The sequence below is a fragment of the Anabrus simplex genome, chromosome 1 (assembly GCF_040414725.1).
Source record: "Anabrus simplex isolate iqAnaSimp1 chromosome 1, ASM4041472v1, whole genome shotgun sequence".
In the NCBI taxonomy this organism is placed as follows: domain Eukaryota; kingdom Metazoa; phylum Arthropoda; class Insecta; order Orthoptera; family Tettigoniidae; genus Anabrus; species Anabrus simplex.
The window spans coordinates 731,962,432-731,982,963 of record NC_090265.1 but is presented as its reverse complement, the minus strand read 5'-3'; the positions used below and the strand labels follow the sequence as shown (position 1 = coordinate 731,982,963).

General features: G+C 39.9%; 1 protein-coding gene across 3 annotated transcripts in view; it reads right to left on the bottom strand.

The window, feature by feature from the left end:
* Top2 (topoisomerase 2) overlaps positions 1–20,532 on the bottom strand; it is a 326,551-nt gene that overhangs the window by 35,600 nt on the left and 270,419 nt on the right. For all 3 annotated transcript variants that reach the window (XM_067136112.2, XM_067136110.2, XM_068225185.1), the window contains 4 exons: positions 9,895–10,021; positions 3,741–3,829; positions 3,543–3,656; positions 3,314–3,450 (listed from right to left, as the gene is read on the bottom strand). In XM_067136112.2, the coding sequence (XP_066992213.2) occupies positions 3,314–3,450; positions 3,543–3,656; positions 3,741–3,829; positions 9,895–10,021 (467 nt within the window). The remainder of the gene's footprint in view (positions 1–3,313; positions 3,451–3,542; positions 3,657–3,740; positions 3,830–9,894; positions 10,022–20,532) is intronic.

Here is a 20,532-nt window from a genome sequence, read left to right as displayed (position 1 = left end):
CTCTAAAATCTGAACGGTTTAACCGGGAAATATATTTACAACAGAACACTTTAAATGGGGAAATATATCTTAACGCAACTGATCAAGGGACCAAGAATATCACACTTCTTAGGCGGGAAAACTTCTTAACCGAGTTTCACTGTATAACTCTATTATCACATGGGGTAAAAATAATGGAGAAAGTCACAGACGAAAGACTGAGGGATATAATAGAAACACAGGTAGAGGAAAAACAATGTGGCTTTAGACCGAACAGATCAACAATAGACTTGATATCTACAGTGCGAACGATAATGGAAAAGCATCTGGAAAGGAACAAGGAAATCATCGTATTTTTGGATTTGGAAAAAGCTTATGATACAGTTAAGAGAAGACATGTATGGGAATGCCTACTGAAAAGGAAAGTACCAAAATCATTAATTAGCAAGATAAAAATGTTTTATCATGAGAGTAAAAGCAGTGTACAAGTGGAGAGTGGTGACGAACATTTTATACAAAAAAAAGGTCTCAAGCAAGGAAGTGCACTGTCACCATTGTTTATTATATTGATGGATGAAATCATAAAACGTGTAAAACAGAGTATCAGTAGTGATGAAGTGAATGCTTTGGTATTTGCAGATGATGTGGTGATTTGGGGGAAGGGAGAAAAGGAAGTACAAAGGAGACTGGAAATTTGGAATGAAAACCTGAAGGAGTTTGGAATGGTAATTAGTAAAAGGAAAACTGTAGTCATGCACTGTGGAAAAGAGAAAAAGAGAAGCCAAGTGAACACAAATAGAGGACGGTTAGAGAATGTAGAACAGTTTACATATCTGGGTAGCATTTTTAATAGAGGTTATGAAATCAATCCTGAAATTAATAACAGAGTAAGTAAAGGTCCAACATTTTATCAAGTCAGAGAGCTTTTATGGGATGACAAGTATGCAAGAGAACTAAATAAACATTATATAAAAAGTATTTCATACAAATTGTAACATACGGACTAGACACGCTGGTAACTATTAAGAGACAAGATAGTAAGATTCAAGCAATAGAAATGAAATTTTAAATAACATTGGTTAAAAAGACAAGAAGAGATAGAATTCAAAATATTAAAATCAGAGAAGAGCTAAATATAGAACCGTTAGTACAGAACATACAGAAAGCAAGACAGATGGTTCGGACATGTAAAAAGGAATGGGAAAGGAACGGGTAGCAAGAAGGGAATTGGAAAGAGAAGTTAAGGGAAAGAGACCAATTGGAAGACCGAGAAGAAGGTGGATGGATCAGATTTGGAAGGACATTAGAGAAAATGGATTGGATGTGGTGGAAGTAATGGAGCAGGATAAGCGGAAGGACAGAAAGGAGTGGAGGAGGCTTGTTAACCACACCCGGGCGACTGGAATGGGACGATGATGATGCCACTGTAACCGTAGTGAGAAAAAAATCAATCTTTTTTTCTACAATGCAACTAACACACAATAAGACCTGAATGCCCGTTTACATGTGGTATATTGAGTACGGTAACCGTATTCAAATCTATTTCAATGCTCCATGTAAACGTAGTAAATATTTACGAGAATGAGCAGCTTGAATACGAGCCCCACCCAAGATTTAGAACCAATATTTTGGGGGAAAAGTGCAGGTGGTATTCGGGATTATACAGTATTTGCATATAAGTTGTATAAAAATATTTTACAGGAGGAAAAGTAGAGAATGAGACACATGGATGAAAAACATTGATTATTCTATTTTAATGGCATCTGTTAGCCTGGTCTTTGAACTTCCTTTGAACGGTAGCGTTGACAGCACTGCCAGAGCACTTGGGAAGCCTCTAAGAAGTCCCTCGATACTGGTTATGCACACTAACAAAATCCTGCCTTAAGTTGCAATGGGTATTTTACTTTATGTATGGTTACTTTTATGAACTGTCTAAGAAGTCTTGTATTACAAAACTAAATATCCTATGTAAACATTATGGTTACTCGCTACATGATGGCACAGGCAATGCAGCCAGCAATTCAACTACGAGTGTAAGGCGGTAGTTAAAGTTTTCCCTCTGCTCACAACTGCCTCATTCCATTATCATGAGAAGTGACAATCACTATCGGAGGTTAATATAGACTTTAGAGAAAGTGTTGCAGGAAAAAATGGTAAAACATAGCATGTGGTTTATAACGGTACTTGTGGACAGACTATAACCTTCAATTAGATAAAATGAAACACTTTTCAAGCCCTCTCATACAGCATAATAAGAAACATTATAGTAATAACATTGTACCAAAATTGCAAAAGCTGTGTTGGAACCAAAGTGGATCGAACTAAATGGTTCAGAGTTGAGATAGGCTTACGACAGGGAAGTGTATTGTCTCCCTTACTCTATATTATTATATTATCATCATGGATAGAATTCTACATAATGTCAACGAGAAGATGAAGGACGAGCAAGTAAGGACCAGGCTCTTTGCTGATGACATTGTAGTTTGGGGAGATAATGAAGAGGAAGTGCAGAGACAAGTTGAATAATAGAATGAGGAGGTAAGAACTTTTGGAATGAAGATTAGTACTGCGAAAAGCAGGACTCTGATCATGATGAGAGGTAACAGAAAATCCAGGGGAGTGATAAAAAAAGGAAATGAACTTCTTGAAGTAGTGAAAAATTTTAAATATTTGGGCAGCATGATGTCACAAGATGGAAATTTGGATGGAGAAATTGATTCAAGAATACAGCAGTCTGCAAGTATCTACCAGTGTGTAGGAGACACTGTATGCAACAAAGCAGCATGATGTCACAAGATGGAAATTTGGATGGAGAAATTGATTCAAGAATACAGCAGTCTGCAAGTATCTACCAGTGTGTAGGAGACACTGTATGCAACAAAGATGTGTCAATGAAGTGCAAGAAGGATTTATACTCATCCTACTATAAACCTATGCTTCACCAATCCGGATGTTGACTAAGCTGAACCAAAGTGTATAGCACCAGAAATCAAGTTCTTGAGGAGCATACAGGGAAAGACAAGACAAATAGAATACGAAATGAGGAAATAAGAAGCGTGGGAGTGGGTAAACTTCAAGAAGATACTGATATTGCAAGGCTAAAATGGTGTGGACACATGAGAATGCCAGGAGAGAGAATACCAAAGAGAACATTCATGGATACAGAGACTGCAAAGAGGCCTAGGGCACGGCCTAGAATGAAATGGAGTCGACAGTAATAAGGAACTAGAAGAGAAGTGGTGGAAAGATCGAGTAAGGTGGAGGGCTTTGGTACACTACCCTACCCAGAGATAATCTGGAAAAGGGAATGGATGAAGAAATTTTATATCCTTACCTTTTTGTAGGACTTCACCTCAACAATATCGTCATCAGAATCAGATGTGTACTTCTTCTTAGGTGCAGCTCTTTTGGGAGCCTTCTTCGGTTTATCTTCCTTCGAAGATGCAGGGGCTGGTTTCTTCTTTTGTGGAGCTGGAAAGGTATGAGGACCAATAAATCATACTGCTTCAGAGTTCAAAGAACACACTATTACAACATACACCCTCAAGAAATTAAAATCATACCTTTCTTTTTGGTTTCAGGTTCAGGTTCTGAACCCGACAGGATGTCGTCATCTTTATCAGTATCTTTACTGCCACCTTCCATCAGAGAATCAAACATTGTATCTGAAGATTCTCCTGCAAAATTCAAGTTTCCATGAGGTGAACATTTCTGCATTGGTGGACACAATAGAGAAACTACTGCATCGTCACAATACTTACTTGGTTGAGGTGCTGATTCAACTTTTTTTGTTTTCTTCGCAGTAGGTCTTGATTCAAATTCGCTATCGGTGTCGCTGATAGCTATTGAACTGAAACACAAAGAAACCACAGCACAGTTGAGTCACTCACAAAGACAGGTAATCCTTTCCTCACATTGTCTGAAGAACAAGAAAATTAATTTGGTAGATTACTGTGCATTATTTACCGCGGACAGCAAACAAATGCATGAAGTATGTTACAGACATAAATATATTCATATTTACACTTCTCTATTACAGAATTTGGAAAAAAAAAAAAAAAAAAACTTTGGCTAATTGGGTGGGATGTTGAAGAACCACATTGTCGGCCATCGGAAAAAAATATTTAAAAAAAAATGATAACATAGGCATCAAGACGCAGTCAAAAATGATTACTGCATGTTCTTTCAAGTTACTTATAAATGTGATGAGGAATAAATAATTATAAGTTCTTTCGTGTTATACACATATATGATGCAAGATTAAATAACAATTACAAGTTCAGTTCTTTTACTGAACATATTGCAGTAGTGGAATTTATTTCAAAAGCGGAACCACTCGTAATTCTCCTCAAGAATTAATAAACAGGAAATGCAGTGTCTTAGCTCGCATTGAAGTGGACTTGCTGCTAAAAAATGCCATAAATTACTGACGACGTATGACAACAACTCTGGAGAGGAAATACGCGGGAAACGGAATACGCATGCGCAAATATGGCCACGGATGAATCTGCTAGTAGACTGAACTTACACAATGTGCGGGATGACAATTAGAGTCTTTCTTACCATGCGGGAAACCTGTGATTTATATTTCCTAGCAACCGTCCCATGACGCGCTAGGCACATGCTCCGCACCTGCTTATAAAGTAGCGTGATCCGCATTGAACATGTTAATTGCAGTATTTAGCCTCAAAATTTAGCGGTCATTTAGTCAGCCTTAATTTTTAACGAGTTAACAACTGTTATCGGGCATGTTGTTTACGCATTTATTACTAAAATATGTTCTCGTTCATTTTGAATTTCCTTGACAGAACAACAGTCAACGGGTATTATTAATCGACTCCGACATAGCCTTCGAATGTCGACGAGAGAACTCGCTAGGGCACATAGTGAGGAAACGATGCCAAAGGTAATCGATCGCATGCTGGGGTGCATAAATATAGGTAACGGAAAAAAATCGTGCGCACTTCATCGCTCGTAATAACGGATGCGTCAGTAACAGGGCTCTCGCTGTAACCGAAGGATGATACACAGTTTAATATAGGAATTTTAAAGGGACAGAAAACAATCATCGCTATAGCAGAGTTCTCGTTATATGCCGTACTCGCTATAGCGGACTTCTACTGTAATTGCAAGAACACCAAGAGCATTGAACAAAGCTTTCACAAGCCTCGAAAAACTAGCAAGAAAGAAAAATTTACAGATTGATAAAGGAAAGACTAAGTACACGCCCGTAACCAAGAAAGACTACCCTAGTGGGTCTACATTCATAGAAATTGGCTCGTATAAGTTTGATGTTGTGTGTAGTTTTACCTACCTTGGATCAGAAGTTAATTCCAAGAACAATGTTAGTTATGAAATCCAAAAATGTATACTGTCTGCTAATAAGTGCTATCACGGCCTTAGAAAACATCTGAAGTCTAGGCTGCTGTTTAGGAAAACTAGAGTCCTGATGTATAAAGTTTTAGCGAAGCCTGTATTAACATATGGTGCCGAGACCTGGACACACTCAAAATCTGATGAAAGACAGCTCGATATATTTGAAAGAAGGATTTTGAGGCAAATTTTTGGGCCAGTGAAAGAAAACGGTGACTGGAGAAGAAGATATAATCATGAATTGTATAATTTATATAACGCACCAAACAGTGTTAACTGTATAAACATCAGAAGGTTGGAGTGGGCAGGACATGTGCTGCGAGCTAATGACAGAATGATAAAGAAGATATTTAATGCAGTGCCAGAAGGAATCAGGAAAGTTGGCAGACCAAAGTTAAGGTGGGAAGAAGGGGTGAGAGAGGATGTAAAGGTAACTGGAGTCAGGAATTGGAGGAGCTCTGCACTTAACAGGAAAGAATGGGGGAAATCATCTTCAGAAGGCCAAGGCCGACAAAGGGCTGTCGTGCCAGTGATGATGGGAATGATGTGGTGATGACCAGGGAACAGATTTATATGTACTAATAATTATCGATATATGTACATGTATATTTAGTTATTTTCATTGAAATATGGAATTATGTATGGACTTAAAATTACACATATAACATTAATTTCTATTTAATATCAAAGTTCTAAGAAGCTAAACAAAGTAGATCTATATGCAACAATGTTGCACTTCTCATTTCAATATATTTTAATTTAATTTTAATTTTAATTCTCTCTTACCAAAACAATGGATTACAAAATGTTCTTTTAAGTGTTGGAAAGTGAATCTTCTCCTATTATCTCTGAGAGATTTATATTGACTGAAACTGCGTTCAACATCGGAGGTGGTAATGGGGGCATAATTCAACTTCACAATATCTGCTGGGGCTAAATCCAATGTTAATTTCACACTTAAATCTCCAAACAGCATTGCAGCAACCTTTGTCATTTCTTCATATCCAGGGTTCTTTGAAAGTACAGTGGTCATCTTCATGTTTGCTACATCTGCAACTTTACCTGTACCATGATTTAGTTGTTCCACACTTTTCACAATTTCACAACTTTCAGAAAGTGAGAGATGCGAGTTTTGGAGCCTTTTCAGCGTTTTTGTAATGCATGAAAAATTATGCTGGATGTAACATAAGTCATTTCTCACACTTGTATCGCAGACAACTGTTTTCGCGGCCTCAATAGAGGCGGCATCTTCAGAGTCCATAGCATGCAGAACGTTCTTAATACAGTCTATATATTCAACATAATATTCAACCGTTTGCACCCACGTACCCCATCTAGTTAGATGGAGAAGGCCTGAAGGCCTTAATCTTGCCAGGTAAAATAAAACATTACTAACTAGTTAGAATCGTCTTAGGCAGCAACGGAATCTTTGGGTACATTTCTTTCAAAAGATGAACTCTTCTGTGGGCTTTGAGAAAAACTTTTTTCACTGAGGAAATCAATAAATCTACTTTGGGGTAACTGCCTCTTACCACTTCTGCCACACGATGAAAGGCATATGCTACACATGTTAAACGAGTCATCTGAGGATATACAACACACAAGGTTTCTCCGGCTTTTATCATATAAGGTGCGGCATCGCTAATAAAAAGTAACATTTTATTATACTTAACACCATGTGGCCAGAAGATACCCATAACCTCATTGAACAGTTTTGCTATAGTTTTGTTATTGCACTTTTCTAGAACACCACAGTGTAAGAGAATCCGTTTACAATAATCTTCACTTAACAAACCAATGATTACGTTGCCAAGTAGCCTGCCTTCTTTGTCTGTTGTCTCATCAATGGAAACCCAAATTGGACCGTCTTTAATCTCTTGCCTTATCTTCTGAACAGATTCATCGTATATGGCTGAACAGTACGTTTTTCTGAATGTTGACTCATCCGGGATGGATCGTTTAGTATATTTCTCGAGGAATTCCCTGAAGCACTGCTTATTCAGTTTGAAGAGAAGTATGTCAGCAGCAATGAGAGCATGGCAGGGATTGGTGTTGAACTCTGACGTTACACTGGAAGTTGCTGGTTGTGTCAGAAACAACTGTCTCTGCTTGGAATCTCGTTGTTTGTTAGCCTGGTGTTTACTGGTTGAAACGTGCTGTTACACAAGGAACCTTTGAGTAGATGTCACTGTACAATGACACAAATTACAAAACAATATCTTACTATCAGTTGATAAACCATCTTTAAATTATGATACGCAACTTTTCAATTTTAAACTGGTTGACTGAGCTACTTCAGGCATATTGTAACAACGTTAATGTCTTCAATGAATATCAATATACAACTGCACACACTAAACGTACAAGAACACTATGATCCGTCTCGCTGCTAATTCAAACTGTGAATGACTAGTAGTGAACTACATGAGTTACTAAGCAATCAAAGGCGAATTACGAACTAATCCGGAAACCACTAGCACATCGTCGTCGATGAATGAGATTTCCCTAGTTACGAAATTATGGCATGGACACAGTCGATGTTATGTAATGCAGCTTATCAGTGTTGTAAGTGTGATTCAGATAGTCACGGTACTGACGGTTTGATCTTCACCAGTTCCGGGCTCAACCTCTCCCTTTCTTCGCACCAATTATCAGCTTATTTTATCAGCCCAAACATGGACAGGCGTGATAATGACCTGCACACCAGTTAAAATATTAATTTTTTGAATACAGATTTTTAATTTATTTCTCCATTATTGAGAGGACTGCTAATTTAATACAATTTAACACTTTTTGAATCGAAATATGGACTATATTAATTTTAATGACGAAGAATATGGAACATATGTGCTGAACTCCAAAATATGGAAAATGAATGCTCCATTTTTCAACTCCACACATCATGATTCGTAAAGATAATGCAAAATATAATTAATCTTAGCTTCCTAAAGAGATGTATTTACATATAAATCCGTTCCCTGGTGACATTCATTGACATTGAAAAGGCATATGACAGTGTTCCCACGACTAAAGTGTGAGACAGTCTGGTGCAAAAAGGAATTGGACAGGGATTAATAAAAATGATCATGGCATTGTACAAGAAATGATGCTGTTGCATGCAAACACAAGTTGGCTCAAAATCACTATTGCGCTTAGACAGGGAAGCGTTGTGTCGCCAATCCTGTTTACAATAGTAATGGATGACATCATGAGAACAGCAAAAGCAAAATATGGAGGAAGAGAAATGAACATTTTATTTGCAGATTATATGGTGATTAGGGAAGAAGAGGACATGAAGGTTCAAGAACAGTTGGATGTGCTGAATGGGAAGATCAGAGAATGTGAATTGAAAATAAGTGTAGAAAAGAGTAAAAGTCTTGTTAAAACTAGAGAGGAGAAAGAAGGGAAAGGTCAGATTAGACTTGCAGACAAGCCCCTGGAAGTAGTGGAGATGTTCAAATACCTAGGGAGTGAATTAATGGAGAATGCCTGACTGGATGCTGAGATTAGTAAGATGATTCACGCTGGAAGCTGTTTCTATCATAGTGTGAGAAACCTGTTATGGGACAAAAATGTGCCAATGGAAGCAAAGAAAACTATGTACAAGATGTATTACGTACCGTACCCATAACAACTTACAGAGCAGAAACTTGGACGCAGAAGAGACAAAATAAGTAATGAGAAAATCCTGGAAGAAATTGGAGAGAAAAAAATGAATGATAGAACAGAGATGAGCCAACTAAGATGGTTTGGGCACATAGAGCGAATGAGTGATGAAGGAATGCCAAAAAAGGTGATGGAAATGCAAATGCAAGGAAGGAGAGGCCGTGGACGACCACAATTGAGATGGAATGACACACACAATCCAACGCGGTATTATAGAAAGAAACCAACACAGTGTTGGAGGAGGAGTGGAGGAAAGACCGAAGAGAGTGGAGAGGAACCATTTTCGCCCCTGCCCGACTATAGCTGGATAAAGGGAAATGATGATGACGAATCCAGGAAAACGTTGTTTCCAGGAACGGATGATCAACGTTCCACTGTATACTGCAGAATGCACTTTACCTCTATTTGAAATCAGCTCATCTAATTTTGTTTGCCCCCCCCCCAGTGGAGCTGCTATCTCGCTGTCAGACAGCTGTTCAACTCTTATCCTATAGGCTGAGTGGACCTTGAACAGCCCTTGGATCCAGATAGAAATCCCCAACATGGCCAGGAATCAAAGCTCGGACCTTAGGGCCAGAGATAGGCTCGCTAATCCTAGACTGCAGGTCTGGCAAAATATCTGCCTTAATATACCAGAACCTAGTCATAAGCCATGGGCAATGTTTCATAGGTCTTTCAGAAGTGAGATAGCTCATTATCTGTTGTAACACCATTTCTAACTGCACCACCCATAGCACGCAGATATTCTACACAGGATATGATAGTTGGAATGAAAACCGCATGGGTCTTACAATCGTACTACGTACAACAGTATTAAGAATTAAATGATACAAACACACATCAGAGTAAATCATGAGGGGTTGAATGAAAACTTACGCATCATTAAGAGCCGCATCCGTCACAGGTCCCTCATTGCCCTCTTCCATGTCATTGTCATACAACTCCAGCTCTTCATCTGAGTTGCTCTCATCAGAATCACCATAGTTGAACTTCACCTTAGCAGCTGAAACATATATACATTAATTCTAAGGTGTCCTATTCACCACAGAGTGTTCACAGAATTTTGCAATGCTTCAAGCTTTGATTTCATCTACACACACTTTTGAGAGTATTTCAACCTTCACTAACATGCTCTACACATTAAAAAACACACAAATGTAATATATACAATTTTGAATGAACTACAAATACAAAAGTAAAAAGAAGGACAAGTACCAGGACAACCCAGTGATCAGGACCACTTACAACATCGTAAACAACAAAACACTCCGAATGCAAATAGAGTAGAAAAGCAGTAATAAGATGATGCGAACAAATTGTAACCCTTAAAATGAGTCTGATAGGTGAGCTAATCCTTCATCTTTGAAGCTGGTAACCAGAACAGCTTTGGGCATCTGCTACCTTTGCTTGCATACGCAAGACTTGTCTGATATCCTATTTTATTTTTAGATGATGATGATGCTTGTTAGTTAAAAGGGCCTAACATCGAGGTCATCGGCCCCTAAAGGTACGAAATGAAATAACAAAAAATTCAAAATCATCCACTGACCAAAATAAAAAAATCGTCATGAAGGAATGGATCGATATGAAGCAAAAAGAAAAACCCAACAAAAAACGAGTGGATCCAACTCAAAAAAGATCATAGATAATTCATTACTGACCAAGGTCCCACTCATGAAGCACAATCCTGAATCGAGGATTCTTGATGTCTAAAGGGGTCCAAAATCCAGGACTAAGGCCCCCCAGAAATGGTACATGTCCCGAGTAAAGTAGAACCATGGTATTTCTCAAGCTGTGGTACTAATAAAAGGTAGCGTAAACTCACGGTGTTCCAAACATTAAGGTACTACTCACAAGTATTGTACATCGTAAAGGTAACGCAGACCTATGGTGTTTCTCACAAAATGGCGCCACGCATAGCCAACGCAAACCAATGAGGTTCCTCACCTAGGTGTACTAATCACGGGCGCCGGCATTCCGTGGTGTTCCTCACATAGTGGGTACTAATCAATCGCAACGCAAACACACTGTGTCGCTCATACAGTGGTACAACTCACAGGCAACGTCCAGACCCGTGGTGTTGCTCACATGGGTACGACTCACGGGTACAGGAAACCCACACTGAACCCCGCTTGAGTGCTACGAATCACAAAACTATTCAGTAACTAACAGAGTGGTACTACTCGCAAGTAAAGGCGACCCATGGTGTTCCCCGTGTGATGGTACGAATCAAAAATAGTTTCATCGTTCTAATTCAATCATCCTTGGTCGCCCCTTTTAGTCGCCTCTCACGACAGGCAGGGGATACCGTGGGTGTATTATTTGTCTGCGTTCCCCACCCACGAGAGGTATTTTATTTCCATCAAGTCCGCCGGCAAGCCGGTTAGGACCCCCCTATCCGCCACCCGGGACGCGCCACGTGGGAATATCACCTCTCCCCCTGCTACGCCAGCGTAGTAGGTTTGTGGTTTATTTTTAGAAATGTGGTCATGTGAAACTGGAACACACAAGGTGTGATATTAATAAACGGGACAGCTCTTCTGCCTTCTACGGGTGTAGAGGAGGTTACTAACGTAGAAGTTACAGGAATAAAATGCAAGTTATTTCCTCTTGAGGACTTTGTCAAAAAGAGTGCTTTAACTCAATGAAGAATATGTACAGGGATTCTATGTCTTGTGCACAAGTTTGAGTGGCAAATAAACTTTAGTGAGGGTCAGGGAGAGGTGGAAAACAATCGTATCATTCAATCATATCTGATCCAACATCCAGAAAATTTGTGAAATTGTGCACACAGATCAGAATGATAGCAGATATGGTGAATATTGATTAAGAAACTGTAAGAGAAATTTTGCGTAACAAATTGAATAAGAGAAAAGTGTGAAGCTAGTTTCTAGAAAATTAATTCTAGAACAAAAGGAAAACAATTTGATTAAACATCTTGCAGCACGTCCTACAGCAACCAGATATACAAAAGGAAACGGAAGTAACTAAACATGGATCTCTCAAATATGATCATGAAACAAAATGGCAACCAATGTACTGGAACACTCCTGGTTCTCCAAGAATGAAAAAAGCCAGAATGAGCAAGCTGAAATGTGCTGTTACAGCAGAATGCTGACGGTGAAATTGGTAGATCGAATCATGAATGAAGGGATACTGAATCAAATTGGTGAGAGGGGAATGATTTGGCAAAATTTGAGACACATAGAGAGAGAGAGGACACACTCTAAGATACCCAAAACCTGTCTAATTGGTTTCTGAGGCAAGTGTATACGATAAGGAGAGGGGTAGATGAAGGTATGAATACCGTATTTACGCAAATAATCCCCGCACCCTAATTTTAGGAAGGCCCATTTTGAAAAAAATGAAAGAAACTAAAATTCCTTTCATCGAAAGGGTAACATGGTCATCAACAAATATTTCATATAACTCGGCGACATCCACGTGGTCTTAACACAAACATGAACGTGTAAATTTACGGAACATATTCGAGATGATAAAAATATATTACCACTGCTATAAAATATTTGCTATGAAAATTAGCAAGTAGGCCCAGGTACTTCATTAATCTGAACTTTCAATAAGCTCGATTCCCTATAGATCGAAAGATTCGGTCGTCTCTTCCATCACTATACTCCGCAAGGTTCTATTTCTAAATCGACATTTTGGCTCTGTCTGGTGGTTATGCGCTAAAGCATAAACATCCAACCAATCCCAAGCTGCCATTCATATCGATTTATATTGGCAGAGAACGATGTTGAAACCTAGTTGCCAAGTCTAATACTTAAATTCACCACGTGGTTAACCTATCACGCTCAGCGTGTATGGTATTTGGTACGGTTCGTGATCTTTTGCATTTTCCTTCAATAATTAGTGTGTTTTTCATGTTAGTCTTTATCTCTCTTGTATAGCATGGTTCATGTTTGTGGGATACTGTAGTCACGCCCTAGTTCGTGAACCATGGGCAATGGCTGAGTGGCCTATTAAGTGGTCCCGAGAGTCAGGATACCAGTTGCTATGGAATGGGAGTGGGCATCTCGGACATATTCTGAGCCATGGCCCTCCTTGTGCTCAGGCGGCTAGGATTATACAATTCACCGGTAGTCCAAAACCCGTTAGAGGAGAGATCCTCACTTGGACTATGTGCAAGTAGGGTAGCATCCCGCTTCATGAATTTACCGAGCTCAGAACATTTTAAGTAAGCCTCGGACCTATGGGAGTAAAGGAGTTCCACTCCCATTTGACAGGCGAGGGACTCCTTGGAAACAACTTGGCGAACGAAATGGAATTCGATGGGTGACCTATCAATATTAATGGGGCTTATGGAAGAAAGAAAGTAGAACTGGCTGAGTCAAAAAAGAGGATGCATTTGGATGTGCTGGGAGTAAGTGATATTCGAGTCTGGGGTAGGGCTCTTTATCAGGAATACCATTGCACGCAACATAGTTTCTGTTAGGCACGTAAATGAGTGAATGATGTGGGTAGATTTGACAGTTGGAGGAATAAGGACTAGAACTGTGTCCGTGTATTCACCATGTGAGGGTGCAGAAGAGGATGAAGTTGACAAGTTTTACGAAGCATTGAGTGATATCGTGGTCAGGGTCAACAGCAAGGATAGAACGGTGCTAATGGGCGATTTCAATGCAAGAGTTGGGAATAGAACTGAAGGATACGAAAGGGTGATTGGTAAATGTGGGGAAGATATGGAAGCTAATGAGAATGGGAAGCGATTGCTGGACTTCTGTGTTAGTATGGGTTTAGCTGTTACGAATACATTCTTCAAGCATAAGGCTATTCACCGCTACACATGGGAGGCTAGGGGTAACAGATCCATAATAGACTATATCTTAACGGACTTCGAATTCAGGAAATCTGTTAGGAATATAAGAGTTTCCTGCGGATTTTTCAATGATACAGACCACTATCTGATCTGTAGTGAACTAAGTATCTCTAGACCTAGGGTAGAGAAAGTGAAATCTGTCTGCAAACGAATAAGGGTAGAATCCAGGACGAGGAAACTAGACAGAAGTACATGGATATGATTAGTGAGAAGTTTCCAACAGTAGACAGTAAGCAGGTTCAGGATATAGAAAGTGAATGGGTGGCATACAGGGATGCTATAGTAGCAAGGGAGTGCCTACGAACAATTGTGTGTAAAGATGGGAAAAGGAAAACATCTTGGTGGAATGATGAAGTGAGAGCAGCTTGTAAACGTAAAAAGAAGGCTTATCAGAAATGGCTCCAAACAAGGGCCGAGGTAGACAGGGATTTGTACGTAGATGAAAGAAACAGAGCGAAACAAATGGTTTCTGAATCCAAGAAAGAAGTCATGGGAAGATTTTGGTAACAACCTGGAAAGGCTAGGTCAAGCAGCAGGGAAACCTTTCTGGACAGTAATAAAGAATCTTAGGAAGGGAGGGAAAAAGGAAATGAACAGTGTTTTGAGTGATTCAGGTGAACTCATAATTGATCCCAGGGAATCACTGGAGAGGTGGAGGGAATATTTTGAACATCATCTCAATGTAAAAGGAAATCCTCCTGGTGGTGTTGTGAACAGCCAAGCTCCTGGGGACGAGGAAAATGATGGTGAAATTATGCTTGAGGAAGTGGAAAGGATGGTAAATACACTCCATTTTCATAAAGCAGCAGGAATAGATGAAATTAGACCTGAAATGGTGAAGTATAGTGGGAAGGCAGGGATGAAATGGCTTCATACAGTAGTAAGATTAGCATGGAGTGGTTTTTTTTTTTTTTTTTTTTGCTATTTGCTTTACGTCGCACCGACACAGATAAGTCTTACGGCGACGATGGGATAGGAAAGGCCTAGGAATTGGAAGGAAGCGGCCGTGGCCTTAATTAAGGTACAGCCCCGGCATTTGCCTGGTGTGAAAATGGGAAACCACGGAAACCATCTTCAGGGTTGCCGGCAGTGGGGCTCGAACCCACGATCTCCCGATTACTGGATACTGGCCGCACTTAAGTGACTGCAGCTATCGAGCTTGGTAGCATGGTGTGTTGGTAAGGTACCTTCAGATTGGACAAAAGCAGTAATTGCACCTATCTATAAGCAAGGGAACATGAAGGATTGCAACAACTATCGAGATATCTCATTGATTAGTATACCAGGCAAAGTATTCACTGGCATCTTGGAAGGGAGGGTGCGATCAGTTGTTGAGAGGAAGTTGGATGAAACCCAGTGTGGTTTCAGACCACAGAGAGGCTGTCAGGATCAGATTTCCAGTATGCACCAGGTAACTGAAAAATGCAACGAGAGTAATAGGCAGTTGTGTATATGTTTCGTAGATCTAGAGAAAGCATAAGACAGGGTACCGAGGGAAAAGATGTTCGCCATATCGGGGGACTATAGAATTAAAGGTAGATTATTAAAATCAATCAAAGGCATTTAAGTTGACAATTGGGCTTCAGTGAGAATTGATGGTAGAATGAGTTCTTGGTTCAGAGTACTTACAGAGGTTAGACAAGGCTGTAAACTTTCACCTTTGCTGTTCATAGTTTACATGGATCATCTGCTGAAAGGTATTAAGTAGCAGGGAGGGTTTCAGTTAGGTGGAAATGTAGTAAGCAGTTTGGCCTATGCTGACAACTTGGTCTTAATGGCAGACTGTGCCGAAAGCCTGCAGTCTAATATCTTGGAACTTTAAAATAGGTGCAATGAGTATGGTATGAACATTAGCCTCTCGAAGACTAAACTGATGTCAGTAGGTAAGAAATTCAACAGAATTGAATGTCAGATTGGTGATACAAAGCTAGAACAGGTCGATAATTTCAAGTATTTAGGTTGTGTGTTCTCCCAGGATAGTAATATAGTAAGTGAGATTGAATCAAGGTGTCGTAAAGCTAATGCAGTGAGCTCGCAGTTGCGATCACCAGTATTCTGTAAGAAGGAAGTCAGCTCCCAGATGAAACTATCTTTACATCAGTCTGTTTTCAGACCAACTTTGCTTTACGGGAGCGAAAGCTGGGTGGACTCGGGATATCTTATTCATAAGTTAGAAGTAACAGACATGAAAGTAGCAAGAATGATTGCTGGTACAAACAGGTGGGAACAATGGCAGGATGGCACTCGGAATGAGGAGATTAAAGGCTAATTTAGGAATGAACTCGATGGAGGGGACATGTGAGGCGATGGAGGAGGATAGGTTACCTAGGAGAATAATGGACTCTGCTATGGAGGGTAAGAGAAGTAGAGGTAGACCAAGACGACGATGGTTAGACTTGGTTTTTAACGATTTAAAGATAAGAGGTATAGAACTAAATAAGGCCACAACACTAGTTGCAAATCGAGGATTGAGGCGACGTTTAGTACATTCACAGAGGCTTGCAGACTGAACGCTGAAAGGCATAACAGTCTATAATGATAATGTATGTATATATGTATGTATGTATGTATGTATGTATGTATAGTACAGTATAGCATAGTTTACAGTTTAGAATAGGGTAAGTTAGTACAATATAGGTTTAATTATTCAGAGTATAAAATAGCTGTAGTTTTACCAACGCCCGTGTATCAGCGTACTTAATTTGTCGTATTTACCATGTCTCAGTACAGTTCGGGAAAGTCAAATGGGAAGAAATCTAGAGGTGTGGGACAAGGCACGCCCTTGAGAAACCAGGCCCGTGAAGTTGTGTCCAACATGCACGAGTACTTTGAGAAAGAAAACCAGAACGGTGCTACATTGCTTCCTTTAGCACAAGCCATACAGAGAACTGCCGACGCTACCAAAGTAAATACACAGTAGTGGCAGTTGCAAAGGAGAAATACCACGCTGAGGAACACCGGGTAAGAAAAGGAATCGCATCAAACTAGTGACGAACTTGGACAGTTTCCACAAAGATGCCTTTTGTCGGCATATTTATGACTACTACCGCAGAAAAGACCACCCTACTCTTGCGAAACTACGTAAGTCTCTGAGGGAAAACGAACTATTTAATGGAAGGAAGACTTCACTGATTGCTGTGGTAAAGTAACTGGGATTCCGTTACAAGAAATTAACTGGCCGGCGAGTATTAATGGAGGGAAGCGATATTATGATGTGGTGCTGTCGGTTTTTAAAGGGATATTAAGAAAATTTTTGATTTGATTGTGCGATTAGATGGAACATGGATTAATGCAAACCATACCATAGGAAAACGCTGGACAGATGATTCTGTGGAAGGTACAATGGCAGTGCCCATTGGAAAGGGAAGAATTATTGTACCACATGCCCGGTCTGCAAACATATTTGAACCTAACTGTTTATATGTACTGAGGTCTAAGAAGATGGGCGATTACCACGAGGAGATGAATAGTGTTAATTTTCAGAACTGGTTTGAAAAAACGTTAATGAATAGCCTGTCTGGAAATTGTACGAAAATAATGGACAACACTCCCTACCATTCCGTAATTCAGGACAAAGATCCGGCAATGGCAGCAAAGAAGTCTATTCTTGCTGAGTGGTTAAGGAAGCACATCATTCCTGTGCGGGACGACATGAAGAAAGGTGAACTGTTGCGGCTTGTGAACGAAAACAAGCTACAATTTTCCGTATATGTCGTGAACAAAATTGCAAGATGTCATGGACATAACGTTATTCGACTTCCACCTTATTCTCTTGTTAATGTCAGATGATGTTAGTAAGTAATTTTTGTGAACTTGCTCTGAATCCATATTCAATCGTTTTCCTGAGCACAGTATTACATTTTAGTAGGGCTGTTTATCGTGGTCGTATTGCATCAGCTGTTCTCAGGGGCGTACCGCGCTAGTAACAGAGGAAAGGCGATGCTAATTTGTTTTGCGAATCTTCAATTTGGAAGTAAGGCCATGCAGAGTATAAAATCCTCTCCTGGAGTACGTAGAAATCCATCACTCCACGTCTGAAACGCTTTTCACACGCAGTCTTTATTTTTATGCGGAAATTAACACGACCGGTGAAGGATAATTCTTTTCATGCAAAGTAAACGCTTTAAATAGACACCGGTGAACGTGGATGATTGTTTTGCGACAAAGGAAAACCTCAAAGTCGAAAATTCAAAGTCGCTGGAATGCAAAAATCGGACTTCAAATTACGTGATTTCGAATTAACCGCCAACTCGTTCTTCAGAAATGCCAACCCTTGCCGTGTCACAAAATATTCTAAGATCCGTTACTGATGCAATTAACCTCTTAAAGGGGCACGACGTATATATTTGTATGCTGAATGTTACAGGGTAATGGGCATGACAAATATACACGAGGGTCGAGTCATAAGAACTTTATTTTTTCTTCTCGTGAAAAGGAGACAATACCAATATAAATGGTTCGTTATTTGACATTATAAATTTTCCGGCTAACTCATTCCTGGTTGCCAGCGTTTCGCCCTCCTGTGCTAGGTTGGGCTCATCAGTGGTACCTAGCACACCTACCAAGACGCTGGCTAATGCATACTGTGGAGACCACTGTGTAGGCTACTTGGAGCCACAGGCAGTGCCAATGCACTATGAGAGACATTGGGTGATATGAATAAACCGGAGACGTAACTCTTGTCTCATAAATATTAAGACATGTCTCAAATGTATATGAATAAAAAAGCGATGTCTCAGCAGTGACCTTTGCTCCTTGACACAGCTCGTTAGCGGATTCTCTCGGAGACACATCTCCAAATGTATATGAATAAACTGGAGCTTAGTCTCTCTGAATGGAGAATGATCTCAGAATTTCTTGAGACTGCCCAGAAGGTGACTCAAGGCGATAGAATAAAGCTGAAAATGTGATGGCGGAGTTTATGATGGTTTTACAACGGAGAAGAAAAATGTATACAGTACGAAGAGATTCTCTCAAACATGATTATAAAGATCACTACTGTTTCCGGAAAGAAAATGTGGAATGGTTAGCACAACATTTTCTGGAGCCAATACACGAGAAATTCATATAACAATAATGATAAAGATGATGATGATGATAGCCATTAGCGATAGGATTTACATGCATCATAAAGTCTAAAAGTCCGCCTCTGTGGTGTAGTGGTTAGCGTGATTAGCTGCCACCCCCGGAGGTCCGGGTTCGATTCCCGACTCTGCCACGAAATTTAACAAGTGGTACGAGGATTGGAACAGGGTCAACTCAGCCTCGGGAGGTCAATTGAGTAGAGATTGGTTCGATTCCCATCTCAGCCATCCTGGAAGTGGTTTTCCGTGGTTTCCCACTTCCCCTCCAGGCAAATGCCGGAATGGTACCTAACTTCAGGCCACGGCCGCTTCCTTCCCTCTTCCTTGCCTGTCCCATCCAATCTTCCCATCCCTCCACAAGGCCCCTGTTCAGCATAGCAGGTGAGGCAGCCTGGGTGAGGTACTGGTCATTCTCACCAGTTGTATCCCCCGATCCAAAGTCGGAAACTCCAGGACACTGCCCTTGAGGCGGTAGAGGTGGGATCCCTCGCTGAGTCCGAGGGAAAAAACCGACCCTGGAAGGTAAACAGATTAAGAAGAAGAAGAAGAAGAAGAAGAAGAAGATAACATCTAAAGTGTTCAAAATCAAACCAGAAATATGCAAAATCAAACAACATACAAATCTGAATTTTTTTTACGTAATTATTAAATTAATTTAATTGTTCTTAATCTATTCCACATCAGTGATTTTTTCTGTACGTTGAAATTTTTCTATTCACAAAATATGACTAACATTTTATAAATAAAACTAATTCACAATCACGGAACAGACCAAAACAAAACATTGGCTAGCTATGTTTAAGATATAACTTAAAATTATTCAAGGCTTTCATTATTCACTTTGTCCTGCTCCTTAGCTGAATGGTCAGCGTAGTACTCATCGGTTCAGGGGCCCCCGGGTTCGATTCGCGGTCGGGTCAGAGATTTTAACTTTAAATCCTCAACATTCCTGCAACTCGCATACAACACTATCCTCCACTACAATAACACGGCAGATGACACCCATCCTCTCGGAGGGTCTGCCTTACAAGGGCTGTACCAGGCTAGAAAATGCCACACGAAATTATTACCTATTATTTTTATTATTATTATTATTATTATTATTATTATTATTATTCACATTTTGATATCTGGAAGGATATTTCTTCAAGCCTGAAAATTATCGCTCTCTATCACATGTAGGCCATATGGTACTGAATGAATGTGCAAGTATCTTTGGTCCTCGTGTAAGCTATCCCATTTATACTTACTTGAAGTGCCGTAAAATTCCCTGCCCATGCCTTTTTCGATTGCACTGTTTCTAACTTTATTTAAAAGTTTCAACCACCGGCTCGTGCCCTTGAGAAAAATATGCTGTAACTTGTTTCACAACATTTAACTGATTCACATAATGACATTATTCGGCCAATGATTTGCTGCTCTTCCTCAACCATCGCACCAAAATCTCACTTGCGCCGAATACTACAAGGGAAGCATTTGGTTTGGATCAGACAGATTTCGATGAAACTTCGACGAACTGTCAATCCACCTGTCTTAAATTTATTGCTGATATTCACTTTGTCATAAAATCAATGACATTGTTATAATTAA